At 38.8% G+C, this 23,448-nt stretch overlaps 2 protein-coding genes across 3 annotated transcripts in view; both read left to right on the forward strand.

The window, feature by feature from the left end:
* Nucleotides 1-1,056: 1,056 nt before the first annotated feature.
* On the forward strand, nt 1,057-9,198 carry LOC117731034 (aminoacylase-1-like). Of its 2 annotated transcripts, XM_034533154.1 has the most exons (15): nt 1,057-1,109; nt 1,486-1,633; nt 2,891-2,955; nt 3,083-3,187; nt 3,281-3,375; nt 3,569-3,645; nt 4,639-4,728; nt 5,691-5,747; nt 5,859-5,932; nt 6,047-6,096; nt 7,413-7,557; nt 7,698-7,766; nt 7,847-7,926; nt 8,445-8,505; nt 8,605-9,198. In XM_034533154.1, the coding sequence occupies exons 2-15, from the start codon at nt 1,507-1,509 to the stop codon at nt 8,767-8,769; spliced, it is 1,260 nt and encodes a 419-aa protein (XP_034389045.1). In that variant the 5' UTR covers nt 1,057-1,109; nt 1,486-1,506; the 3' UTR covers nt 8,770-9,198. The 2 variants fall into 2 exon arrangements, with proteins under 2 accessions (XP_034389045.1, XP_034389046.1); XM_034533155.1 differs by lacking the exons at nt 1,057-1,109; nt 2,891-2,955 and having other exon boundaries at nt 1,521-1,633.
* Nucleotides 9,199-16,792: 7,594 nt separating this feature from the next.
* Nucleotides 16,793-23,448, forward strand: part of LOC117730882 (voltage-dependent calcium channel subunit alpha-2/delta-2-like) — a 29,050-nt gene continuing 22,394 nt past the window's right edge. Inside the window, exon 1 of the mRNA XM_034532935.1 lies at nt 16,793-16,908. Coding sequence (XP_034388826.1) covers nt 16,793-16,908 — 116 coding nt within the window. The remainder of the gene's footprint in view (nt 16,909-23,448) is intronic.

Raw genomic sequence — 23,448 nt, forward strand, 5'->3', positions numbered from 1 at the left:
AGGAGATGACCAAGATCCAGGTTAGCCTCTGTTCCAGGTGGGAAAGTGTTGGCTTTCCTCTTTGTTTAAAACCAACAACAAATGTGATCAATATAATAAAGCTTGCACCCAAGATTTAATCGGTTGTAAAAATATGTCTTTGTTTACCTACCGTCATTTTGATAATTTACATTGTTGTCCTCATTTCCTCCTCTGGGGCTTTAAATGTGGCTATATAGTGAGTCATCTTCCTACTGATTTACTTTTATTGATTTTTGGTTTCTTTGTTTCCCCACTTTATCTTTGCATTTCATGTCAGGATTTAAAATGAACCAGACAAAAGCATCTCACTTGCTGCTCTTGGAGTCCTTCAGCAAGCTGGCGCTCTTTTTCAGAATGATTGAGCAGATTTACATTTGATGTCTTGCAAAGGGACACATCACAATACGCATTACCTACTGTTCAAAGTGAACTAACAGCTTGGCCCATGTATGTGTTAAAAATTGCTTGACCATTGTTATGTTCGGGTTACTTGCTCTACTTGCGCTTGCAATGCAAAATCTCATTGTAAAACACAGGATTTTACCATTACGCATCAGATTTCTTGATTATGACTTAAGGAATATTGCCTTTAAAAGTATCCTTTTTAAATACCATAATATAGCTATATGGTGAAATGCAATCTATTAATTTTCAATGGTGACCTTTTTTTAGTCATTTACTCAAATACTGTACTTATGTAAATGTTTTTGTACTTCACTTGAGCGTCTTTCTACTTTCTACTGAACTGAAATTATCTTTTGATAATGAAGTTATTTTTCATGCCAAAAGATTTAATGTTTCCAGCTGCACACATATGAAGATGTATTTATTTTCCTCATAAGTAATTCCATAATGTAATGGTTTTTCAACCAATTACAAGTGTTTTTACTCTTGGCTGTAAAAAATAAACATTGTCTTATTACCTCCACACAGTGTACTTAAATGATATATGTCTTTGTAATATATTAATACATATTGTATATTCATGCCTGAAAACAGTTTCAAACATTTCTAAAACTGGTCTTTTATTTTGAAGGGCAGAAACGGGCTCAGTCCGCATTGATCAGATGACGAGTGGACCGCACAGGGTGAGTATTGTGATAACTTTAGCGAAACAGATTTAATAGATCTACGTTATTTGCTGTCCTGTAATACATGTTTACTACCAGAAGGTTTGGCCAGTTAGCTAACATAACGATTGAGGCGCATGCGTAGCATCTTCTTCAACTAGCTAAAGAGAGAATAATAAGTTGGGCAGCTACATGGCTAGCTAGCTTAAAAACAAACCAGGTAACGACAGCTAACGTTAATGTCACGGGCTCCTGGACCCGGAAGTGGGACCGCAGCCATAACCGGAGCTAGCATCAGTTGGTTTGAGTTAACTCTGACCGGTAGAGGACACAACGACACGATATCCCATGTTGGTTATTATGTGTATTGAGATATGTCGTCGTGTGTCCTCAGAACGAGTAAATACATCGCACCATGCTGCCTGACAAGGATGGTCCCGGTGTCGGAGGCGGACACAGCTCTCCCGGGGGAGAGGATCTCTCTGTGAGTCTGTTCAGAGAGTACCTCCGTCTCAAAACGGTGCACCCAGACCCGGATTACGGTGAGACGTCTTCATCACAAGACGCCGATATTAAGATGCGCTTGTTGGACATGTGTCTTTTGGGATTGTTGTCACGTGGGATCAGAGTCAAAACAGCTGTTGAAATCCCCTTCCAGTTTACCCAATTTTGTTTACGCTGTTTTACTTCAAATAGTACCATTTTCAGATCATATCACATTACACACCCACAGTTATTGTATACACATGTTTAATAAAACCCTTCATCACTTGTATCATCTTCTATGCTTTATCAAAGTCCAATTCTTATCTGAGTCAGTTAGCTGTTAAAGGAGACATATTAACATAATTTAAAGGAGACATGTTAAGATAATTTACAGGTGCATACTATTTATGGGGCGTTTCTACTGGAATATAATGACATTCTTTATTTTTTTCCTTATCATACAGTCTGTCTCCATATACTTGTTATACTCTATCTGAAACCAATTTTAGCATGTTTCAATGGAATTTAGTTGCTACAACAGCTTTGGTCTGTTTACTTCCTGCCAGCTGATTATTCACAGACACTGCAACTGGAACTAAACTGGGACACATTTAGAAAGTTTACTCTTAAAACTGCAAAATTGTCTATATATTATATAGTTGTGACACCACAACCATATGGAAATCCTGACAACTCGTTTATAGGCACAGGTTCTGAATATGGGCTGTGTATTTTTCAATACCTAAACTGCATTTATATAGCCCTTAGACCTTTGTCACAACATACAATTATCAGTGTTTGTAATATGGGACCTTTAAATACTTGCAGATATTTATGAAGCTAGTCTTGAAAAGAAAGTTGCTGAGCAAGGCTCTCTTCACAAACAAAACAAACACACTGTAGGCCTGAACAAAAGAATGGCATTGCACATAGTGGCAGCTGTGGTTGTTTTGTCTGCTGGAGGTCTGGCCTCACTCTTCATGATAGACCTCTCAGCCATTTGTTTTGGTTCAGTTTTAATTTTCGGGACAATCTGGAGGTACAATGTCATCCTACTGACCTGGGAAAATTTGATATGCCCGAGTAGTGAGGGTTAAGGAGAGTTTCTCACCCGGTTGCCTCCACACACTAATCTGAAAGTGGTTAGGTAATAAGAGAAAGCTTTTGGTTTTCTATGACTGTACCAAAGTCCAACAATACTGCCACAGCTAGCAGCAGCAGGAGGGAGAATTATGACTGTACTGTTCTGAGAGGTTTTACACAATTATTAATATTTAAACAGATTGTTCTGCTATCTGTTTATTCATTTATAGATGCTGCTCTTCATTTCCTGGACAAAATAGCAGAGGAGCTTGAGCTACCTATTAGTAAGATTGAGGTGTGTGTCAGTGAATAATATGATTGTACAATTCGCGTAGCACACATTTGTGTACATGGTTGAAATAAAAACGAGGTAATACTTCTTCTGAAAGGAAACAGCTATCTGTCGTTCTGTCTCCCTGTAGGTTTGTCCAGGCAGAGTTGTGGCGATCATGACATGGGAGGGGACGAACCCAACCTTGAAATCCATTTTACTGAATTCCCACACAGATGTCGTTCCTGTTTACCAGGTATGGCGTCTGTCTCTGTTCATGACGTTACAATCCTGTTATTATATGTAAAAGACATGAAACAAATGGATTTGATATCAATCTCTTCTCCAGGAACATTGGAAATATGATGCTTTCAGTGCTTTCAAAGATGCCGAGGGCAACATTTTTGCCCGGGGATCACAGGACATGAAATGTGTAACTATACAGTGGGTATAAACTGCCTTAATTACTTGTTTAATTGAACAGGATTTGAACGTTACTGTTGTTTTGATCTTCATTTAATTATGTTCAGTGAGAAACACCTGATATAACACCCACTCCCTCAACTTGCATACTGTCAGTCCAAACTCCATTTATTATTTGTCATAACTCTGTGGTGTTTTCTTTTGTTTTCTGCAGGTACATCCAGGCAGTCCGAAGACTGAAGGCAGAGGGACGGAAACTGATGCGCACTGTGCACTTAATGTTTGTTCCTGGTAATATATTTGATTGCTGCCTTCCTCTATTAGTAGTTTGTTGTTAAAGCATTCACAGACCATTTGTCCAACCACACAGGTGTTTTCCCTTATATAGACTTCTCCAGTGAATACAGGGATGGTGTGTTCAGACTGTGCTTGATAACCATCTTCCTCTTTCTCCGTGTAGCTTGTTTACACCTGTTAAGATGGAGCCTTCTATTAAATAAAATTCCCCTGCAGTCAGCACCAAATAAGGACCTGATTTCATGGTTCTGATGATGGCAGTGAATAAATATTGATCTGAGCTATTATAAACTAAACAGTGAATGAGAGTGAAACTACAATTGGTTGCCTGGTAGTGTGATATTGTATATCATGGATATCAAACTACTTAGACTTTCTCTATTCTCATGAATGTGATATCTTAGGAACGTCTTGAGCGTATTCCTTCAAATATTGCACAAATGACGACCTGGACTCAAAGGTCACTGTGAGCGCACAAAAGATGTTTTTGACTATAACCAAAGCATTACAATAATGTCCAAATTCAACAATTTCACTCAAATGTCTAATAGCAATAATGATGATGATGATGAAGTGATACTTTTGGACAACTGCACCATGTTTGGTTAGCAGAGGCATACAACCCAAAGGTGCTAGTAGCATTGGTGGAATAACCTGCTTAAGGTGTGGAGTAAGTACCATCTGAGGCAGCAAGGCTGACACTGAACCTGTATCAGCCAATAAGCAAACAGCAGCAGGGTGTTGAGAGGAAACTTTACAACTTTTAAGAATCGACAGACAGTAAATTATCTTTTTTATTTAGATTCATCCACTACAGCCATATTAAACAGTGTTTAATAGCCTATATTGCTTATGAGGCTGTTGGTACTTGTAGTAATTGTTTTTCTATTTACCATGTAAAGCCTTTGTTTCAAGTCAGCGAAACTATTGAGTATTTTGGCAACTAGAAATATGGAAACTAAAAACATTAAACATCTTTCTTTTTAGATGAAGAAGTTGGAGGTCACAAGGGGATGGAAACATTTGTGAAGCATCCGGAGTTCAACAAATTGAACATTGGCTTTGCGCTTGATGAAGGTGAATAAATAACTGTTTGCAACATCTTTCAAAAGATAATAAATAAGAACCTGACCACTGAAGGTCAATCAGTTGCTTAATAAGTTGAAACAGGTTAAATTATACCATGACCACGTAAAACTCAGTTTTCTGTTTAGTTGGCAGCTGTATCTTGGCACCACAAACGTTCCTGCCAAGAGTTTAATTCGCACTCTCGATCATTGTGCAAGATACTGTCTATTAAACTACATGTTACTATAGTAACACTTTTTTCATGCTACATTACCAGTAAGTCTCAGGTGAAAATAAGCTGACTGAGCACAAATAAACTTTAGAAAATAGATGGTATTTAAATTCATCCTCCCTTTTTTTCCCCTTTGTTCGGACTGTTTGGTCTGAACAAAGGGAACATCACTTCATTGCATATTTACCATTGATCTTATTTCCAAATCAAGACATCTAGTCAGAATCAATTATAAATACTGACTCAACTAGGGCTGGATGATATCATATGCTATAACTATATATATAATTTGTCATATTTGATTTGATTATGCTAAACATAATGACATTTATTACATACTGGATTTGACTGAGAACATTGCAGGTCATGGTCAGCATCTTGACCCCTGTGGAGCCCCATAATGATCTCTCTTTTTTAGAAGTGATGCAAATATTTCCTTGAGAGATCCCTTGTGATGTTTGTCCTAATTAATTGCAGTATGACCAGATAAACCCTTTATTGTGAGGAAATTGGATGGTTAAAAGTTTTGGCTAGATGTCTTTGAGATACAGTCGGGTGTCGGATAGTGTTAATTGGGGTCAAAGTACATGTATATTACATGTTAACCATTGCCAAACCTTCGTTTGGTGTAGTTGCTAATTTGTACATCATCAATTTCTGTCCTCTGTCCCAGTTTGTTATTTTAATAGTTATCTTAATGCACTAGACTAATATTCACAGTGTTTTATTTGTTCTGTAGGTCTGGCAAACCCTGGTGAGGCCTTCACTGTGTTTTATGGAGAGAGGAACCCCTGGTGTGAGTATAAAATACATACCTGAAAAGAATCCACCATCTTATCAGATTACAGGGTTTTAGAAGGATGATAAAGTCAATCTTGAGTCAAGCAGAATGACTTCTTCTTTCCAGGGATTACAGTCCACTGCCCAGGCAGTCCAGGACATGGGTCCAGGTTTGTGGAGAACACAGCTGCTGAGAAGCTGGTAAGTTTCAACGCAATGCAACCAGTTAATACAACTGTTAAATTATTTTTAAAACCTTTTGTACAAAGACTGAGAAAGGCCATGTCAGTGACCATACTGCCTTATTCTTCTCAGCGCCAAGTCATAAACTCCTTCCTGGACTTCAGAGAGAAGGAGAAACAAAGGTGAGATGGATCTGTTTACATCTTGTACAGGATATTTATGGAAAGACATTTTCTCTTTTAATTACAAGTTCATTTATAACTCTTGATCTCTTTTATATAGCCAATGTCACAGATTTGCCTCTGGGTTCTTTACAATCTGTACAGCATATGACGCCCTCTGTCCATGGTCTCTCGCAGCCGATAAAAGAAAAACAAAAAGCCTTTTAACGGGGGGAAATATGGAAAAGACCTCACATGACAGACACACATGCAATGGATATCATTTTACAGTATAAGCATCAAAATTATAACAGACAATCCATATGACAAAACTGATACATATAATGTGAACACATAACAACACAATCTCAGTAACCTCATTAACACACAGAGGAGAGCACACAGAGGGAGAGTGAGAGCAGTGCTTTAATAACAAGGGTTATTGTGGTTTCAGGTTAATATTATTATTGTCATCTACAGGACTACTAGGCTGATACAATGAGACTGGCCCTCCTGACAAGTCAAGACAAATTGATGAGTTTTGAGTTTGAGGCCTCGACAGAATCAGACTGCCCTGGAAAGACGTATGAAACCTATATTACCAATAGAAATGAAAGCCCTGTAAAATAAAGCATTAACGTGCATAATTACAACCTAAGATGTCCCTTTACAGTACAGTTTAAAACCTTTCATAAAATCAGGAAGGTATCTGCGGGAATTAACGTAAACCTTTAACACATCCTGCATAATAACAACACTGAGTTTCACTTCCTTTTTAGTGTCATTATTCAGTTAATGGGTTTGTTGCACAGGTGGCAGATCATTGTCACAGTCCATACATCAGGACTTCTGACATTCTTCAGCTTTAAACATCAATGTGTTTTTTAATGTACACACAGTTAGTAGGAAAACTGCCTTGGAATTTATGAACTCCACACAACTAATTAAACTCTCACTGAAATACCAGTTTTAGAACATTTCCTCTGTATTCCCTATAATTAGTACCACATTACATAATTCTCTGCAGGAAGCTTTCAAGGGAATTATTACAAAAGCATGGGCATGTAAAGAACTTGCAAGACATTTTATGAATCTGGCCCCTGGTCAAAATGCTAATCAGCCATTATGTGTTGTGTTTGTGTCCCAAAGACTGAATATGAGCAGAAATAGTGAGATGCTAATTAGTTCTTTTGTACAAAGAAGTTTGATGTAAACAGATTTGATGTAGATTTCTTTGATTTAAAAGTCAAGTTAATTTTCAGTGTTTGCTTTCAAAAATGCAATTCTACTTTAGATTGCATTGCAGTGCTGTCATTACTGCTGTGTGTGTATTTCAGACTAAATACCAGTGAGTGTTTCACGCTTGGTGATGTCACCACAGTCAATATGACCATGGTCAAAGGAGGCGTAGCCTACAACGTCATCCCAGCTGATATGGACGTCAGTTTTGACCTAAGAATACCGCCTAAAGTAAATCTTCAGGTGTGTACACTTGTTTGTCTGTATGAGGGGGTGTTTGTCTGTGTTACTCATGTCGACAGGCAGGCATCTGATCTACAGGCCGATGTGACCTCCAGCTCAATGATAACTCCAAATTAACCTAAATAGTATTATCCTTCCAGGAGTTTGAAAGACAGATCAAAAAGTGGTGTACAGAAGCAGGAGAAGATGTCACTTACAAATTTGCTCAGGTCAGTGCACTACAGTTGTAAAAGTAGTTTTGCCTTGCTCCTGTTGTCAAATAGATTCAATAAGCTTTCATCCATTGCAGAAAAGTATGAACCAAAAATTGACTTCTACAGCGGAGAATGATCCTTGGTGGAGCGCCTTCAGTGCAGCCTGCAAGGCAATGTGAGTACACTGAACACACTAATGCACAATATGTATGTGATTCTTTTGCACGTTACAGTGCAGAGGTAAATACAAGGCTGATGTTGTGTAAAGAACTTACAAGTATGTATTGAAACTATTCACTTGATAAAAGCTACAATACATTGTGACAATTTAAACCTCAATCAATATTTTTGTATCCTCTTTTTTTTTTTTTTTGCTAACGTAACCCTTTTATTGCATTTGCTCCATGAGGTTTCACACCAACTGCAAATGTTCACACCTTTCCCACAAGAATAAAATTAACTGCATTGCCAGTCCCTGTCTACACTTGCTTGTCTCAGCATCTGAAAAAAACTACAATTTCTTTTTACAGTTACTATGTATTCTACTAAAAATGTGTTTAGGACCTATTGGTCATGCCTGTCTAGCATAGGCTGTGGCACTTTTAGGATATGTTTTGTAAACAGATAATTACAGCTGACAAAACCATGAAGTCTAGGACTGTAATTAATATGTCCTCAATATCTTCTCTGTAGGAACTTAACTCTGGAAAAGGAGATATTTCCAGCTGCCACAGATAGCCGTTTTATCAGAGCAGTGAGTATAAATTCATTAAATCTGACTTTTCATTCTTTAATTTAGCTATTCCTCTCCTTCAGTTCTGTGCCTGGTAATAGGTTTGTTTGTTGAATCTAGGTGGGTATCCCTGCTATCGGCTTTTCCCCGATGAACCGGACACCAATCCTGCTGCACGATCACAACGAATATCTGAATGAGCGAGTCTTCCTGAAAGGCATCAGCGTGTTCGAGAGGCTCATCTCGGCTCTTGCCAGTGTTCCTGCCTTTCCTGATGAGGCTTAGACATGTCTTGATTCTTATTCTCTCTAAAAACGTATTTCACAGATGATCTGAATATTTAACTTGAACATTTTGCAGAGATTACCAAAGAATAATAAAATGTATATCATGAAGCCAAACTGAGCACTTAGCCGATGGTACTATTGATTTTATTGTTTTTGATGATTCTCAGGATATAGGCACAGTAAGCTTTGCATTACTCAGTACTGCAGCACATTATTGATTGAGTGTGCCTGTGCAGTCTTAAGGCTATATCACCTGTTGTGTACACAATGTTTTCCTTATGGAAAAAACTACTTACTAAAATGTGAAGATGACTTTGATTAACTCTTTGATCAAACATCATTTAATTGCCACTTTTTAAAGTTAGCTTGATTTTAAAATTATGATTCCACATCTATAATTTTATTTAATAAACTGGAGTTTAATTAATGTATCTGTTCATTTATTTCATGGTCATAATGTTCTGTTGCCACACTGACGAGCAATTCAAAAGACCAATAAATGGGCAGCAGGATTAGAACTATATGGAGAAAGATTCTGACTGCCTACCCTACGGCAAAGGCACTTAACCAACAAACAACCATCTGCTTCAAGGACAGGCAATACAATTTACCATAATTACATCACTAATAAATTCAGACATTACTTAATATATATATCTTCTCATCTAACAGATGGATTAACATAAACAATGAGACATATTCATCATAATTTATGTTGAGTAAGTTAGTTCCCCCATATTTTTCATCTAACATCATTATTTGGCCCACATTTTACTTTTTCTAATACGGGGATTTATATTCAAAGTCCTGCAAAACAAATAACATTCCCATCAGCCTCGACTACTTTTAGTACCCTTTAGCATGCTTACACGTGAACTATGACTTTAAACTTGGAAACATACTAAACAGCCTTCTAGCAATGACTGAGCATTTTAGCATTTTGATGTTAGCATTTAGCTTCAAGCACTGCTATGCCTCCAGTTTCACTAAGTCGCTAGAATTTAATGTATTATCTGTGCCTTGTTGTCATATATTAATAGTCAAATATCTCATTCAGTAGAATTGCTCTGACAGATAAACCCAAATAATTGCATTTCAACATCTATTAGAACAAGACAAAGTCTAAAATTAGCCTGCTGTAACTCACTGCTTTGCCAGCCAAGCTGGGTTTCTACAGCAAATTACATAAACAAGACATTATTTGCATTTATTCAAGAGAACTTGCCTTAAATTATGTTGAAGAAAACAGGGGATATGGGTATAATGGAGATACAATAAGTGAAATAACAAATAAAAAAATGTCTTTTCACATGTAATGCTGTTAACATGAAGCAAAGGTCGGTCTCATCTACAGTTCAGCTTCCTTTGGAGTAGTCGTCCAATTAACAGCGTATGGTTCTCTGAGGGGGTCTGGCAGGAAGACTGTGCAGTCAGTAATTAGTCTTCTCTCTCCCCAGGACATGACAGCAGTATTAGCACATGGGGCCATCAGGGAGGCGACTAAAAGCTGAACCCACATCCTTCCTCCCAGAGGGGGCAGGAATGGGTCCAGTCATCCTGTCGGGTGAGCCATCAAGCATTTAAATGCCTGGCTGCAGAAAAACAGCGGTAGTGTTAAACAGTTTATTTAAGAAAAGTTCCAAATCTCACCGTTTCAGGAAAGCTTTTCATGAATTTAGTCCAGCATAAGCATGTCCACTGTAACAATTGCAGCCAGGTCCTTCTGGTTTGATCCTTTGAGTGTTGCTCTGTCTTACTCTCGCTCCTACAGTCAGGGGTCTGGTTCAGATTCATAACTGCAAATCTGAGGAGAGGTGAGGTGAGGATTCAAGTCTCGGTCAAGGGCTCCTATGCAGGGGGCTTTCACACATGGAGAGATTTAACCTGGCTCCTGCAGTCTCTCCACGTACACCCTGCTGTGGTTTTATCAGCATTATTAGGATATACAAACAAAAAGCTCTCAAAGACATATTGCATTAGGGGACTGATTTGCGCCTGTAATGGCTGTGACTTGCAATATAGGGATGAAATGAAAATGTAAGAAAGCACCAAGCTGAGGAAGAAAAGTGTACATCCTTTACACTACTGGGAAATAAACTATATTACCATATCATAGGAAAAAAGTTAAATATGATCTTTAAAACCCCAAAATCAATCTCCATTTCACTGTCCTTACAGCAGCTTAATTTGACATCTTCAACGTCAGTGTTGAGTCTTAGCTCGCTGGTTTTCTTGCTTCTGGGAAGAGCTGTTTATATTCACAGATGCTGCAGTGTATAATGGAACACGCATACTGTAAATATTTCCTCTGAATGGCATTACTCTTACTATGCTCTCCCGCTGTCTTTTGACGGAAATTACAGACAAATCATTTTTTACATTTATGGTGAGAATGTAGTAGGTTGTCAAATATTGCAGTTTTACAATCATTGTACTGTGTGTATATATATATATATATAAATATATATATATGACTTGCAATATATATATATTATCTAATCTAATATTTCACATCTGGGGCTCCATAATTTAGTGCTCTACGTGCTCCCCTCTAAGGAAACCACATGTGAGTGGGGTCGTGGTTGGAGATGGCTCTGACATTGTTAAAGGAATCAGGTCCTGACTCTGGCTCTATATAAGGAAATGTAAATGTAGAAAAAAACAAAAAATAATCAAGTTAGGTAGGGGAAAATGTTACTATCATCAACAATATAGTGATATAACAACATTCAAATTAGTAATGTCTTCATCAATTTAAATCGTCCCAACTTAAAAATGTTCATCTATTCAATGCAAACTGTCAAAATGCATGCATGTATTAATAAAGATGGTTCCGAATCCAAGACCAATCAATTTAAATTTATATTAAAATTAACATTATTCAATGGCGCCAAGGAGTGCAATGCCTGCAGCACTTACCTGCCCACTGGGGCCCCCACTCTTTTTGTGGCTTCCTCAAAAAGGGCCCTTCCCCCAGGTACATGCATTTTATGACCCTTTGTTGGGGAAAAAGTTCCTCCCACCTTTTTTTACTCGGCTATTATTTTCCCCTTTTTTCAGTTACAGAACATTCACAACATTAAAAAACACACAACTTTCACAATACTATAAAACACTCTAGCACGCTGTACTACATATGCGTTCGTTTACCAAGAGACCCAAGAACGTATCGGTAGCTCTGGCTAAACCGTATACAGGCGTGTCCCGATAACAGCTGGTTAATAAGTGTGATCTATGATATTACATTACATTACATGTCATTTAGCTGACGCTTTTATCCAAAGCGACTTACAATAAGTGCATTAAACCATGAGTCCAAACTCAGAACAACAAGAATCAAGCAAGTACAATTTCTTCAATAACGTTAAACTACAGAGTACTATCCGTAAGTGCCATTTAAGTGCTACTAAAGTGCTAAACAACAAAGTGTTATCGGTAAGGGACATTTAAGTGCTACTACGGCATTTAAGTGCTACCTATTCAAGGTATAGTCGAAAAAGATGTGTTTTTAGTTTGCGACGGAAGATGTAGAGACTTTCTGCTGTCCTGATGTCAATGGGGAGCTCGTTCCACCAATGAGGAGCCAGCACAGCAAACAGTCGTGATTTTGTTGAGTGGTTAGCTCGAAGTGAAGGAGCTACAAGCCGATTGGCAGAAGCCGAGCGAAGTGAACGGGCTGGGGTGTAAGGTTTGACCATGTCCTGGATGTAGACCGGACCCGATCTGTTCGCAGCACGGTACGCAAGTACCAATGTTTTGAAGTGGATGCGGGCGGCCACCGGTAACCAGTGAAGGTCGCGGAGGAGCGGAGTAGTGTGGGTAAATTTCGGTAGGTTAAAGACCAGTCGAGCAGCTGCATTCTGGATGAGCTGTAGAGGTCGAATGGCATTAGCAGGTAGACCTGCCAAGAGGGAGTTGCAATAGTCCAGCCGTGAGATGACCAGAGCCTGGACCAGAACCTGTGCCGCCTTCTGATTGAGAAGGGGTCGTATTCTCCTGATGTTGATATACTGGCTCTCTAGCCTGGCAGGCATTGTCCTAGTTATTATCAGTTTTAGGTCTAGCTATTACCTCCCCGTCAAAAAGACTCACAGCAGAGGTTGCCACAGCTCGGTGTTGAAAGTGTATGCAACATATATATAACAAATTATTTTCAATGCGTGTCCCAACAAAGAACCCTGATCAATTAATTTATATAGCGAACAACAGGTTGGAGCGACCAGCTCCTGCAAAACGCCTATTAATATCTCACTAACATTGGCTTTAATAAGCCTCTGTCAGGCCAATATGGTCTTTTGGCTCTTTGAGGAACATCGGCACTTCTCACATTTAACCAGTCAAAACCCGCGTAATGTACGTGCGACAAGACAACGACATACAATCACATTTAACAATACAACAAAAAACACTAAATGAGCATCATCTTCACCACGGACCTAGCTTAAGTCCTTATTCTACGTCGTGTTTTCACACTAAATGTTTTGCCTGGTCCAACCAAAATAAATTGTTAGTTAGGGGAAAACAGAAAAAGTTACATACTTCACAGACAGTAACTGCACTGCAGTTATGTTGGCATTTATCATAAAAATCAATATATTGACAATAAAACAGGAAAAAAGGTTATGTCATTACTATCGTCAACATACTAATGTAATCAATACATCAACAATAGTAATGTTCTGGCCAAATGTTCCAGAAGGTCAATGAGTTAGTTGGTTAGTGGGTTAATGACTGCAGCACTCTGGCTGGGGGATTTTCACACCTGGTGGCTATTCAGCACTCTCCATCCCTATTCAAATGAGTGAGTTTTAATGGCTGCAGCACCCTTTGTCTGTTTTTTTCTCTATTTTAACAAACACTTTTAACGTAGTATTTACAAGACAGTTATATCAACTGGTTATCCAATATTTAATTGTCCGCAAATTTCGTTGTCTAGCCCAGAGCTTCGGGCCCTCAACCGCAGGCGTGGTCACAAGCAATTTAAATGTCGGTTTCTAGCCATGAATTCCTTGCCTAGTAATTCATGCGTCGTCTTTTCCAGACCATAATTTATCCGTGCATCCAAACAGAACCTGAGAATTAGTATATAGACACAACAGAGCACCCGTCGGTATAACTCAGCGAACTTCCAACCGTTTCCCACTGCAGACCGCTAACATCTTAGCTCCTACAGGCATATCAGACTTCAGTTCTGTTGGAACTCAAAACGCACGAGTGTATGGAAAACCAGTATCTAACATATGGAATATTTTCGCTTCCCAGCGAGGACAACCGGCAATATACTGATGACCCCTTCACCTTAGGTAATAGTTTAGAATCTATGTCGTGTTTCACGCTAAATGTAAAACCTCGCACAACCAGCACTGACCTCCCCACACCTAAATGTTTCCTGTATAATCTAGACAGACTTCGGTAAAACGGGCTCTGCAGACGGTGATTTATCAGCGCTGTGTGTGGGAAAGTTCAGAGAGGCCGGAAACAAAGTTCAGCCTTCTCTAAATCATGCTACTCTGTAGCCTCGAGCCACTCCTCAAAACACAAGGCTCACTCAGAGACTTCACGTCGGGGTCACCAAATTGTAAAAGTTCAGAGAATCTCGAGCTGCCTGGTGCTTGGAAGAAGAAGTCCAGAAGCCAGAGATATATAATAATCATTATTTAATCATAACAAACAAGAGTCATCAGTATACATACATGGTCCAGGCCCGGACGCGCTCACGTGATTCCGCTTCCACAGTCTCCTGATTTAGCCAGCCGTTTCTGTCTGGCGTAACCCCGTAAGAGCCCGAATTTGCGTCTTACAATTAGTTTTATTTGCGTTCCATTGGCCACTTCAAAGAATGCCTTCAATCAATAAGCTAGCGGGGTCAAAGCTCACACTTCCGGTCAAGGACAGGAAGTTCCCCTTCAGAATAAAACCCTATTATCCTGCCTTCAGAATAAAAGCAACATCTCAGGTTTCAATCGGCATCCCTTTCAACTATAAACAATAAAACATCATTCATTCTCATGCATCATACAATAAATCATTACATTTGTCATCAACAAATAGAATAATAAAACAGTGATCCTCTCTTATGCTTTATAATACATTCCTCAGAATATTCCTCAAATTAATTATCATAACTTAATTATCATAACTTTCTTTATGTATTAATTTAAAACATAACCTCTCATTTACATGTGCAAGTGTATATAAAATCCACTACAACTCAACAATATCCTGTTTGGGAGCCCCAGGAGAAAAATGTGCTGCTGGGCCCCTTGTCACCCATATACGCAGTGTGTATGTATGTACCTGTCGCCTCCAAATTCTCATTTTGTACAATGCCCATAGCAGACTACACACAGTAGCTTCATTTGGCCTTTTTCACAGCAGACTTTTTGACATGTCGTTGTAGAACAAGATGTAACATCAACAATGACTGCATTCCATCTCAGGGGTCCCAGTTCCATGGCTCTGGTTATATTCATACTGGCTCTGGCTTAATGGGATACTTAAATGGAGAAGAAGCTTCATTAATATTATGTTGTAATGTAATAAGTTACTTTGTGTTGGATTATTATTTATATGATGTGTCTGGTACATCTTTACAACATTGTGTAACGTCATTGTACTTTCTATTGCATCCATGGACGTCTGAATCATTTAGTTCTGCAGGTCTGCTGCTGGTTCAATTAAACCTGAACATATTTTGTTCACAATGGAGATGAAGACAGGGTGTCTGACTCCAGTTCAAAGATTCCTGCAGCAACAGGTCCACACAGACACTTCTCTGCACAGATATGGGACAAAATAGCAACACCTACAAAACATTAAAAACATAAAACATCATGTTATATTGTCTAAAAGTCTTTGATTTAAGCTCTATAGCTGTATTTTGATGTACTGTTACTGTAGTCTCAGTATCTATTTACAGCTGTGAAAACATATTGAATTGGATTTGGTTGGCAGATAGCCAACTCAAAATAAAGTACTGAGCAGCAGGAGAAAAAATGTGATCAAGAAATCTCTACTTTAGCTCTGTGAAGTGATTATTAAATTCCTTGTTGTAAAGTCAAACAGGCTATAGCTAGAAATACTTCCAATAACCCATAAGTATGGGGTCAGTTCAGTCTCAATAATTGCAAATGCACACCGTCTAATTTATTTATAAATCAAATCTATTTGTAAATTGTTCTGTGCGCATTTGTAAATCTTTGTGTTTGCATTTGTAAGTCTCTGTGTGCATTTGCAATTATTGAGACTGATCTGACCCCATACATAAGCTCTCATAGACATCTGAAACGGGACGATTATACATGCTATTTTTGGGGTAAAGGGGTCTAAATATTGACTTGAAAAGTACCTATATCAATTTATTTACCAAAATCAGGTGTTTTGTACTGAACACGTGACTTCTGTGGCCCCGGGAGGTCGGTGGCCGGTGTGTGATGCATCCTTGAGGCGGAGTGAAACAGCGTTTTATCTTCATTGTTCTTCATCTTGTTGCATTCAGAGACCCTTTAGTACTTCAGCTGTTGTCTCCTCCTGGCCGACATAACCCCACACTGAAGGGCAGCGGCCAGTCTTGTATGAACGAACTGACGTTAAATGTATTCCGACGATGGAGCCCACGTGGCTCTGCAGCGATAAATAAAGCCGAAACTAGATTGGTCTTCTGCTCCGCTGTTGCCTGGTGAGCGTGAACGCGCCTGGCTCCACGCGCTGCTGATGAGAGCGAGAGAGAGAGAGCTGTCGTGGACGCGCCGGCCTGTGTGTTAGTGTTGGTGGTGTATATGTGGGAGCAGGAGGAGAGACTCTGCAGTGTCTTGGCAGCTGCATTAGAGCATCTCCCCCTCGTCCACGATGCCTCCGCGGCCAATGCCCTCCTCCTCCGCGTCCACTTGAAAACAGAAACCGATATGAACTCGTCGGGAAACTGAGCCGGACGTTTACACCAGCTCGCTATATGTCCCGGAGACGGTCCGGAGCGCTTGACTCACGCACAGAAACCCCGTGACGAGAATTGTTAATGGAAAATGGCGATAGGCAAAAGGTCTTGCAGCATCGTCTGCTTGGTATCTATCCAGATTATCTTGATCTTCAGCGCATCGTGGCCTGGAGCGGCGGGTCTCACGTTCCCACAGCAATACACGTAAGTGACGGAGCGACTGATTGGAAAACATACCGGGGCTTTTAATGGGAGACAACTTTGGGCATGTACACTCAGCTATGGTGTCAAGAGACACTTGACTTATATTTTCTGCTGTTATATAATTTTACAGTGTTGATGATCGCATCAATGTAAACGTTGAGCATCTAAAGCTCAGTGCCATGTAAGGTGTAGTCCACAGTAGAGGCATTCATAAGCTATATTCAGATCATTTACAGGGATGTGTTAATATATATATATATATATATATATATATATATATATATATTATGTATACATACATAAAATATATATATATATATATATATATATATATATAAATAGATATTAATATATGAATAATCACATTTCAGTGTCTCAGTTAAACAGAAACGCTAATGTTTTTTCATCAAGTTGGCCTTTTTTTCAGATATAATGTGTATGTTAACAATAATTTCGCTTCACCATTTACATATGATAAGTTATGGCCTTCATGTTTAGGTTATCTGCACATTAAAAGCCTTAGATCGATTGGCACATTGCCTCAAATTAGACGTTGCTGTTATTAATGCAGAATGACTCTCATTACACTGCTTTAGTTTTTTTTTAATAAAAAAATAAATAAAAATGAATGGCGGATGGAGAGATATTTTCTTTTTAACACTCTTTACTTTGAAGTTATGTCAGTGAAGTCATAGATAATGCCGGTCATGGCTTGTATGAGTTAAAGTAGTCAGAGGCTCATGGTATTTGACGGATAATATTAAAACTATGCAGTTGTGAAACTAAAAAGGGGTTTCTTTTGCGTTCCTCCTGCTGTTCTTGTGCGCCAGTATATATTTTTCCATGCAGGCTTTGATGTTGTGTTGTTTTGTAAAAACACTCGCCTCTCTAGCAACCTCCTGAGAAAATAAACATTGCAGTATTTGCTTCTACAGTAGTAGAACTGCATGTCCAGTTCTAGAAGTGAGTCTACCATGTTGCATAGAAGAAGAAAGGTGTGGTTTTACATTGAATTTCTCTCAAATCATCTCTCTATTTCAATCAATCCCAAGCTTAGTTCTTAATTGTTAACTTTTAACCTGCTGCTGTTAAGTACAGCTGACACTTAACTTGAGACTACAGTTATCTGGGCCCACCTCCAGGCTCTGCAATCAGGCTGCTGTGGAGGGAGGAACAGGCCAGATAGTCCACTCATCTTCGGGGCACACGTTGAGGGATTTCTAGCCAATGACAACTGGAGATTTGTGCTGTATTTACCAATTAGGAATGGGGTCTATAAATCAGGGAGGTGTGGGTGTGTGCATGTGAGTTTTTTTTAATGATGAATTGGGTTATTTCAAGTAGGGTATATATGTTGCTTTCTCAACCTCCTTCTCATAATTTCTGATGATTTTTCTGCTGAGTGCTCCGAAACGTCTACATAGCCCTATGCCGTAGGTCTCTTCATGTAAGCTAAATGAAGCAGAATCACTACGCTGAAGAATAGCATCGCTTTCCAATTAAGAATTAATACTGCAGCAGTGAAGATTTATTCCCCCTCGCCCTCCCACATTTCGCCCCTTCCAGTCGCGCCCTTCTGTCTTGATTTTGTCGATAGATAGATAGATAGATAGATATATTTATGGATAGATAGATAAATGGATAGATCGATATATAAATAGATAGATAGCTGGATAGATAGACAGTTGGATGGATGGATGGAGGGATGGATGGATAGCAACCCTCTTTTCAAATATGTTATACGACTACTTAATTGCTTTCTAAGTACGTTATGGAGGAAATGTAATTGCTGCATGGATTAGATTTACTGGCAATGCTTTTTCCTATCCGGGAAGTGTGACATTCATATACTTCACAGAGCAGGACTTTGACACTGGAGATTGGAGTTTGATTCTGAGATCTGACAAAGGCCTGTCACGCTCTCCAGATCACTGCCAGTGTGAGTGGGAAAGCCTTGTGTCTTTTGTGTATTTGTGTTTGAGAAATATTTAGTGTTTTACATTTGCACCGCAGTAAATTGTGAGAACAGACATTAAAAGAAACACTCAGTTCATGTTCGAGATAATGTTACATCTAGATAATGTTAATTTAAATTAAATCTGTTTAATTTTCTTCCTTTTGTCTTCCAAATGGATGCGTGAACGAAAATGTTTCTGAACCACTGGATTAATCGTTAGTAAAAAAAACAAACAGGGAAGATAACGGCTTAGAAAAGCCCAATGGGAACTCTTCAGATGTTTTGTGGTGTGATCAACAGAACAAAAGCCAAATATAATCAACTTAAAATGAGAGGCGCAGCAGATCCTCACATTTTGGAATTTTTGCTTCATAACTGAATAAAACTGATTAATTTTGTTGTCTGCCGTCGATTAGTTTCCTGTTTATCGACTAATCTTTTTATGGCTTCAGCATGAATTTTGAATATATGCTTAGATGCTGATGTTTAGTACATACAATGTTATCATGTTCACCATTAGTGTGTTAGCATGCTAACATTTGCTACTTATCACTTAACATAAAGTACGGCTGATGCCAATGGAAATGTCATTATACTCTAGGTATTTGATCATAAACCAACGTTTTGGATTACAATTGAGATCACAATTCATCCTGAGAGAGACAATGTCTGAAAAGTTGTTGACTTTTAATTTAAAACCACAAATGTAAAGCTTGTGATGGCACCAGATGAAAAGTTTCATGGCAATAGACAAGATATTTCAGACTCACTGGTGGACAGACAGACATTGCCATTTGGCTAAAAATGTAACACGGACAGATAGACATACTTGCTGTTGCAAATTAGTTATAGATAGACAGATAGATATAAATATATAGATGGATAGATAGATAGATAGAAATAAAGCTGTAAATGTCTCCTCTGCTTCTTATACTCCACCTATTGCTCTGCTGCTCCACCCTCTCAACCTCTCGCTCTCTCTGCTGTAAGTGAATATGGGTCACATCACATAGTGCTTCTCTCCATCTCATCCCAGGGGTGTGTGAGTATAGCCGGTAACAGAGTAGAAGCACAAGTGTGCTGCGCTGTTCAGCCGCTTCATCGCAGCACTGCGATACAGAGTTTCCTGACGTCCCACAGGGCTCAGAAGGAGAGGAAATGGAGCACACACTAAAACACTTGGGACTGTACTGACTCACACGGTTAAAGCTGCTCTGTTCTGTGGGCTACAGTCATGTAACACACCTGATTTATTCACACAAAGCAATTTTACAACACTTGATAAGGGCAATTTAAACATATTGTGTGATGCAGCAAGCTGGTTGAGTCTGGTCTTTTAAATATGTTGGTGTGCACTATTTAGGTGTTAAGTAAAATAAAATGTACTTTTGCTGCATTTTCAAAACATGAGCGCTTTGGATGGATGACGTGGGTTAAGATGAACATAATTTCATTTTTAAATAGAGCTTTGTTTGTCAAAGAAACTTCGTCCGGCTTTCTAGCATATCTTCAACTTTAAGTGATGATCTTAATGTTGCTGTAGGAAATAAATAGCTTACATCTTTTCTACACCATTCCTTTAACTTGGTACTTTTCTATCAGATATTCATTCATTCACTGATCCCCAGGGTCTCTTGAGGATAGAGCGGCAACATCTCGGCATACAAGGGGTTTAAAGTTTAGTCTTTTTTTTAATATATGATTTATTTGTAGAAATTACAAAACAAGACTTAATGTACAATAGACCTCACAAATAAGGAGTGAAAGGATAACATATCAGACAGCCAAATGGTGAGGCATCCCCCCTCCCCTCGCCTCCCCAGCCCAAAACAAATATACGACAAGGCAATTTGATATACAAACAGACAAGAGAATTATAAAAGCAACCAAAACCCAACATCAACAAATGGCTATTAAATGCTTGCAGTGGCAGATATAGTAGAAACATACATCCACTCACTCACCCACATGCATATCCACTTGCATTAATTGAGCAATATAAAGACTATGAATAAGGAAACAAAAATACAAAAAATAAAATATAAATATATATATATATATATATATATATATATATATATATATATATACACACATACATATACACATACACACAAACATACATATATACACATACATACATATTTTTTTCTTTTTAAAAACATAGTAGAAAATAGTAGTGCTGCATGCTGCTAACATGTGCTACCAATAAGGCTAGTTAAAACCGGGCATTGGTGCGTTGTTGGGGCGAATCAAACAATGGTGGTGATATCTAGTTGGGTAGACCTGACGTGCTCTAAGAAGGGATCCCAGACCTTACAAAACTTAGCAGAGGTGCCTCGTACTTAATTTTTTCTAGAGTCATAAAACGAAGGGCATCTCTAAGCCATTGAGAGTGGGAGGGGGGGTGGGAGTTCTTCCAATGTAGCAAGATAACACGCCTCGCTAAAAGTGACAGAAAGGCCACAAGTTCACGGAAGTAAGATGGTAGTGAGTTCCCAGAAGGTAGGACACCAAACAGGGCAACTAATGGTGAGGGACAGATATTGGTAGAAGTGATGGCTGAGAGAGTGTCAAAGACACCCTTCCAGAACGGCGCAAGTACAGGACAATCCCAGAACATGTGGCCAAGACTGGCCGGTCCTAAATGGCACCAGTCACAGCGTGAGTCTGCACATGGAAATATACGAGCCAGTTTGCTCTTGGACCAATGAACCCTGTGCACTACTTTACATTGTAAGATTCCATGCCGGGCGCAGACAGAGGATGAGTGGACCCATTTCAAAGCGTTCTCGCACACCTCCGGGTCTATCTCTATATTAAGATCAGCCGACCATGCAAGGCATCAGAGGTTGAGGATTGGTGCTCAAGAAGAGTGCAATAAATCCTTGATATGTTACCTTTCCGGTATGGGTTAATTTTGAGGATGGTGTCTAAGTGTGGGAGATGGTATGGTGGGAAAATTGGGAAAGCGGTTACGTACAAAATCTCTTATTTGCAAATACCTGAAAAAGTGGGTTGAAGGCAAGTTATAAGCCTGTGCTTACTGACCAAAAGAAGCAAATTTACCATCAATGTAAAGATGGTTAAAGGATAAAATGGGTTCTGCAGGATTGTGTCTGTGCTGCTTTGAAATTGCAGTTTGGGAGGAGATTATGCTGTTCATCACTGAGAATACCTTTTTGGAAGAAGACAAACAGAACACTTAATGGCTTCATTGAAGTGAAAGAATGTCAAATGATCAGTTAATTGAAGGTGGCTTGATATCGTTCGTCTGACGTCTGCTGTTTAGAGTTCAATTAATTAGTAAACTAGCCTATTTATCAAACAATAATTCCACACAGATGTTTGAATCGGTTAAGTAGTAGTTGAAAAATGTTTGGCTCAATAAGTCAGGTCTAAACACTGAAACCCCACTTTTTATGATTGGTTAAGTGGTTAACATTATACGAAAACTTGATTGCCTCTTGCGTTAGAGAATGTGGCACTAAAGATGGCAGAACACAGCTGCTGTAACAGAATTTACTTAAAATGGGCTCTAGTTGTATCATAAAGCTTTCTAAAGTCTGTGGAAAAAACACAGAAAATTGGAGACAGGAAACAAAAATGTAATTTTCATTTTAATATGTATTTTTAATTGTAAATGTAGAAAAACATTAAAGAGCACATTAATAAATAGCCGTCTGTTGTTTGCTTGGTCCAACTGCCATCTGACCTCAGCTTGTGTTTAACCATTGATCAAAGGCCTCACCTCAGGCACTGGTCGCCAGAGTCAAGTATATTCAGAAAGCTTGTTAATCAGTAGCAGCATGTATCTCAACAGATTTCTGAAGATTAATAAAATATGTTTATGGAAAATAAAATCTCCATAAACTGGACTCTTTCTTGCTAGAATCATCTGCAGTCTCTTCAGAACAAGAGAACATATTCCTCTGCAAATATCTATTTTCCTAACTTTGCAAGAATGCAGTTAGTGTTTCTTTGACCTCCTGTTCACCTGTTCACTGGGTGTTCCTTTCTGGTAATTCATAGTCTGAAAAATAGCTAAATTGGTCATGGAGCAAATAGATTGTGCTTCTGAAGGAGATACTAAGTTCATAAATATTATACAAGGCCCGTTTTGTTTCTGGATGTGCAGGTCTGAATGCAAAAATGTCCCTAAGCAAAATACACATTCAATTCAAATGGTCATTAAGCTTCTTCTTCATTAAGCCTTGTATTGGTTTGCGTGGGCTTGGAGGGAATTGGCAGCTGGAACCACATGTGCTTATAGTGCTGTGTTGGCGTTGACATTTAACAGAGGAGTGCTGATACTGTTAAATAGCCAGGTACCCAAAACCATTATCATTCAGTACAGCTTCCTCTTTTTAACAGCGGTTCACACCAATACATCTGTGTTGGTGCTGGCAGTCCTCCATCATTGGATGCCGCGGTTGTTGTTAATATCACTGGTGTTTCTGCTGCTGACTTTGATGTATTTGCAACACAACTGGACTGTTTCACAAGTGTGGAGACTCTCTTTCACAAATACAGCTCACGTTCACAAAATGCTGCAGAATTGTTGAGAAATAAACAAAATCAAA

Source organism: Cyclopterus lumpus, chromosome 5 (genome assembly GCF_009769545.1).
Source record: "Cyclopterus lumpus isolate fCycLum1 chromosome 5, fCycLum1.pri, whole genome shotgun sequence".
Taxonomy (NCBI): Eukaryota; Metazoa; Chordata; class Actinopteri; order Perciformes; family Cyclopteridae; genus Cyclopterus; species Cyclopterus lumpus.

Coding starts and splice junctions, on each gene's coding strand:
- LOC117731034 (XM_034533154.1), top strand. CDS start 1,507: ATGCTGCCTGACAAGGATGGTCCCGGTGTCGGAGGCGGACACAGCTCT. Junction 2,956..3,082: donor TACCTATTAGTAAGATTGAG/GTGTGTGTCAGT, acceptor GTCTCCCTGTAG/GTTTGTCCAGGCAGAGTTGT. Junction 4,729..5,690: donor TGGCTTTGCGCTTGATGAAG/GTGAATAAATAA, acceptor TTTGTTCTGTAG/GTCTGGCAAACCCTGGTGAG.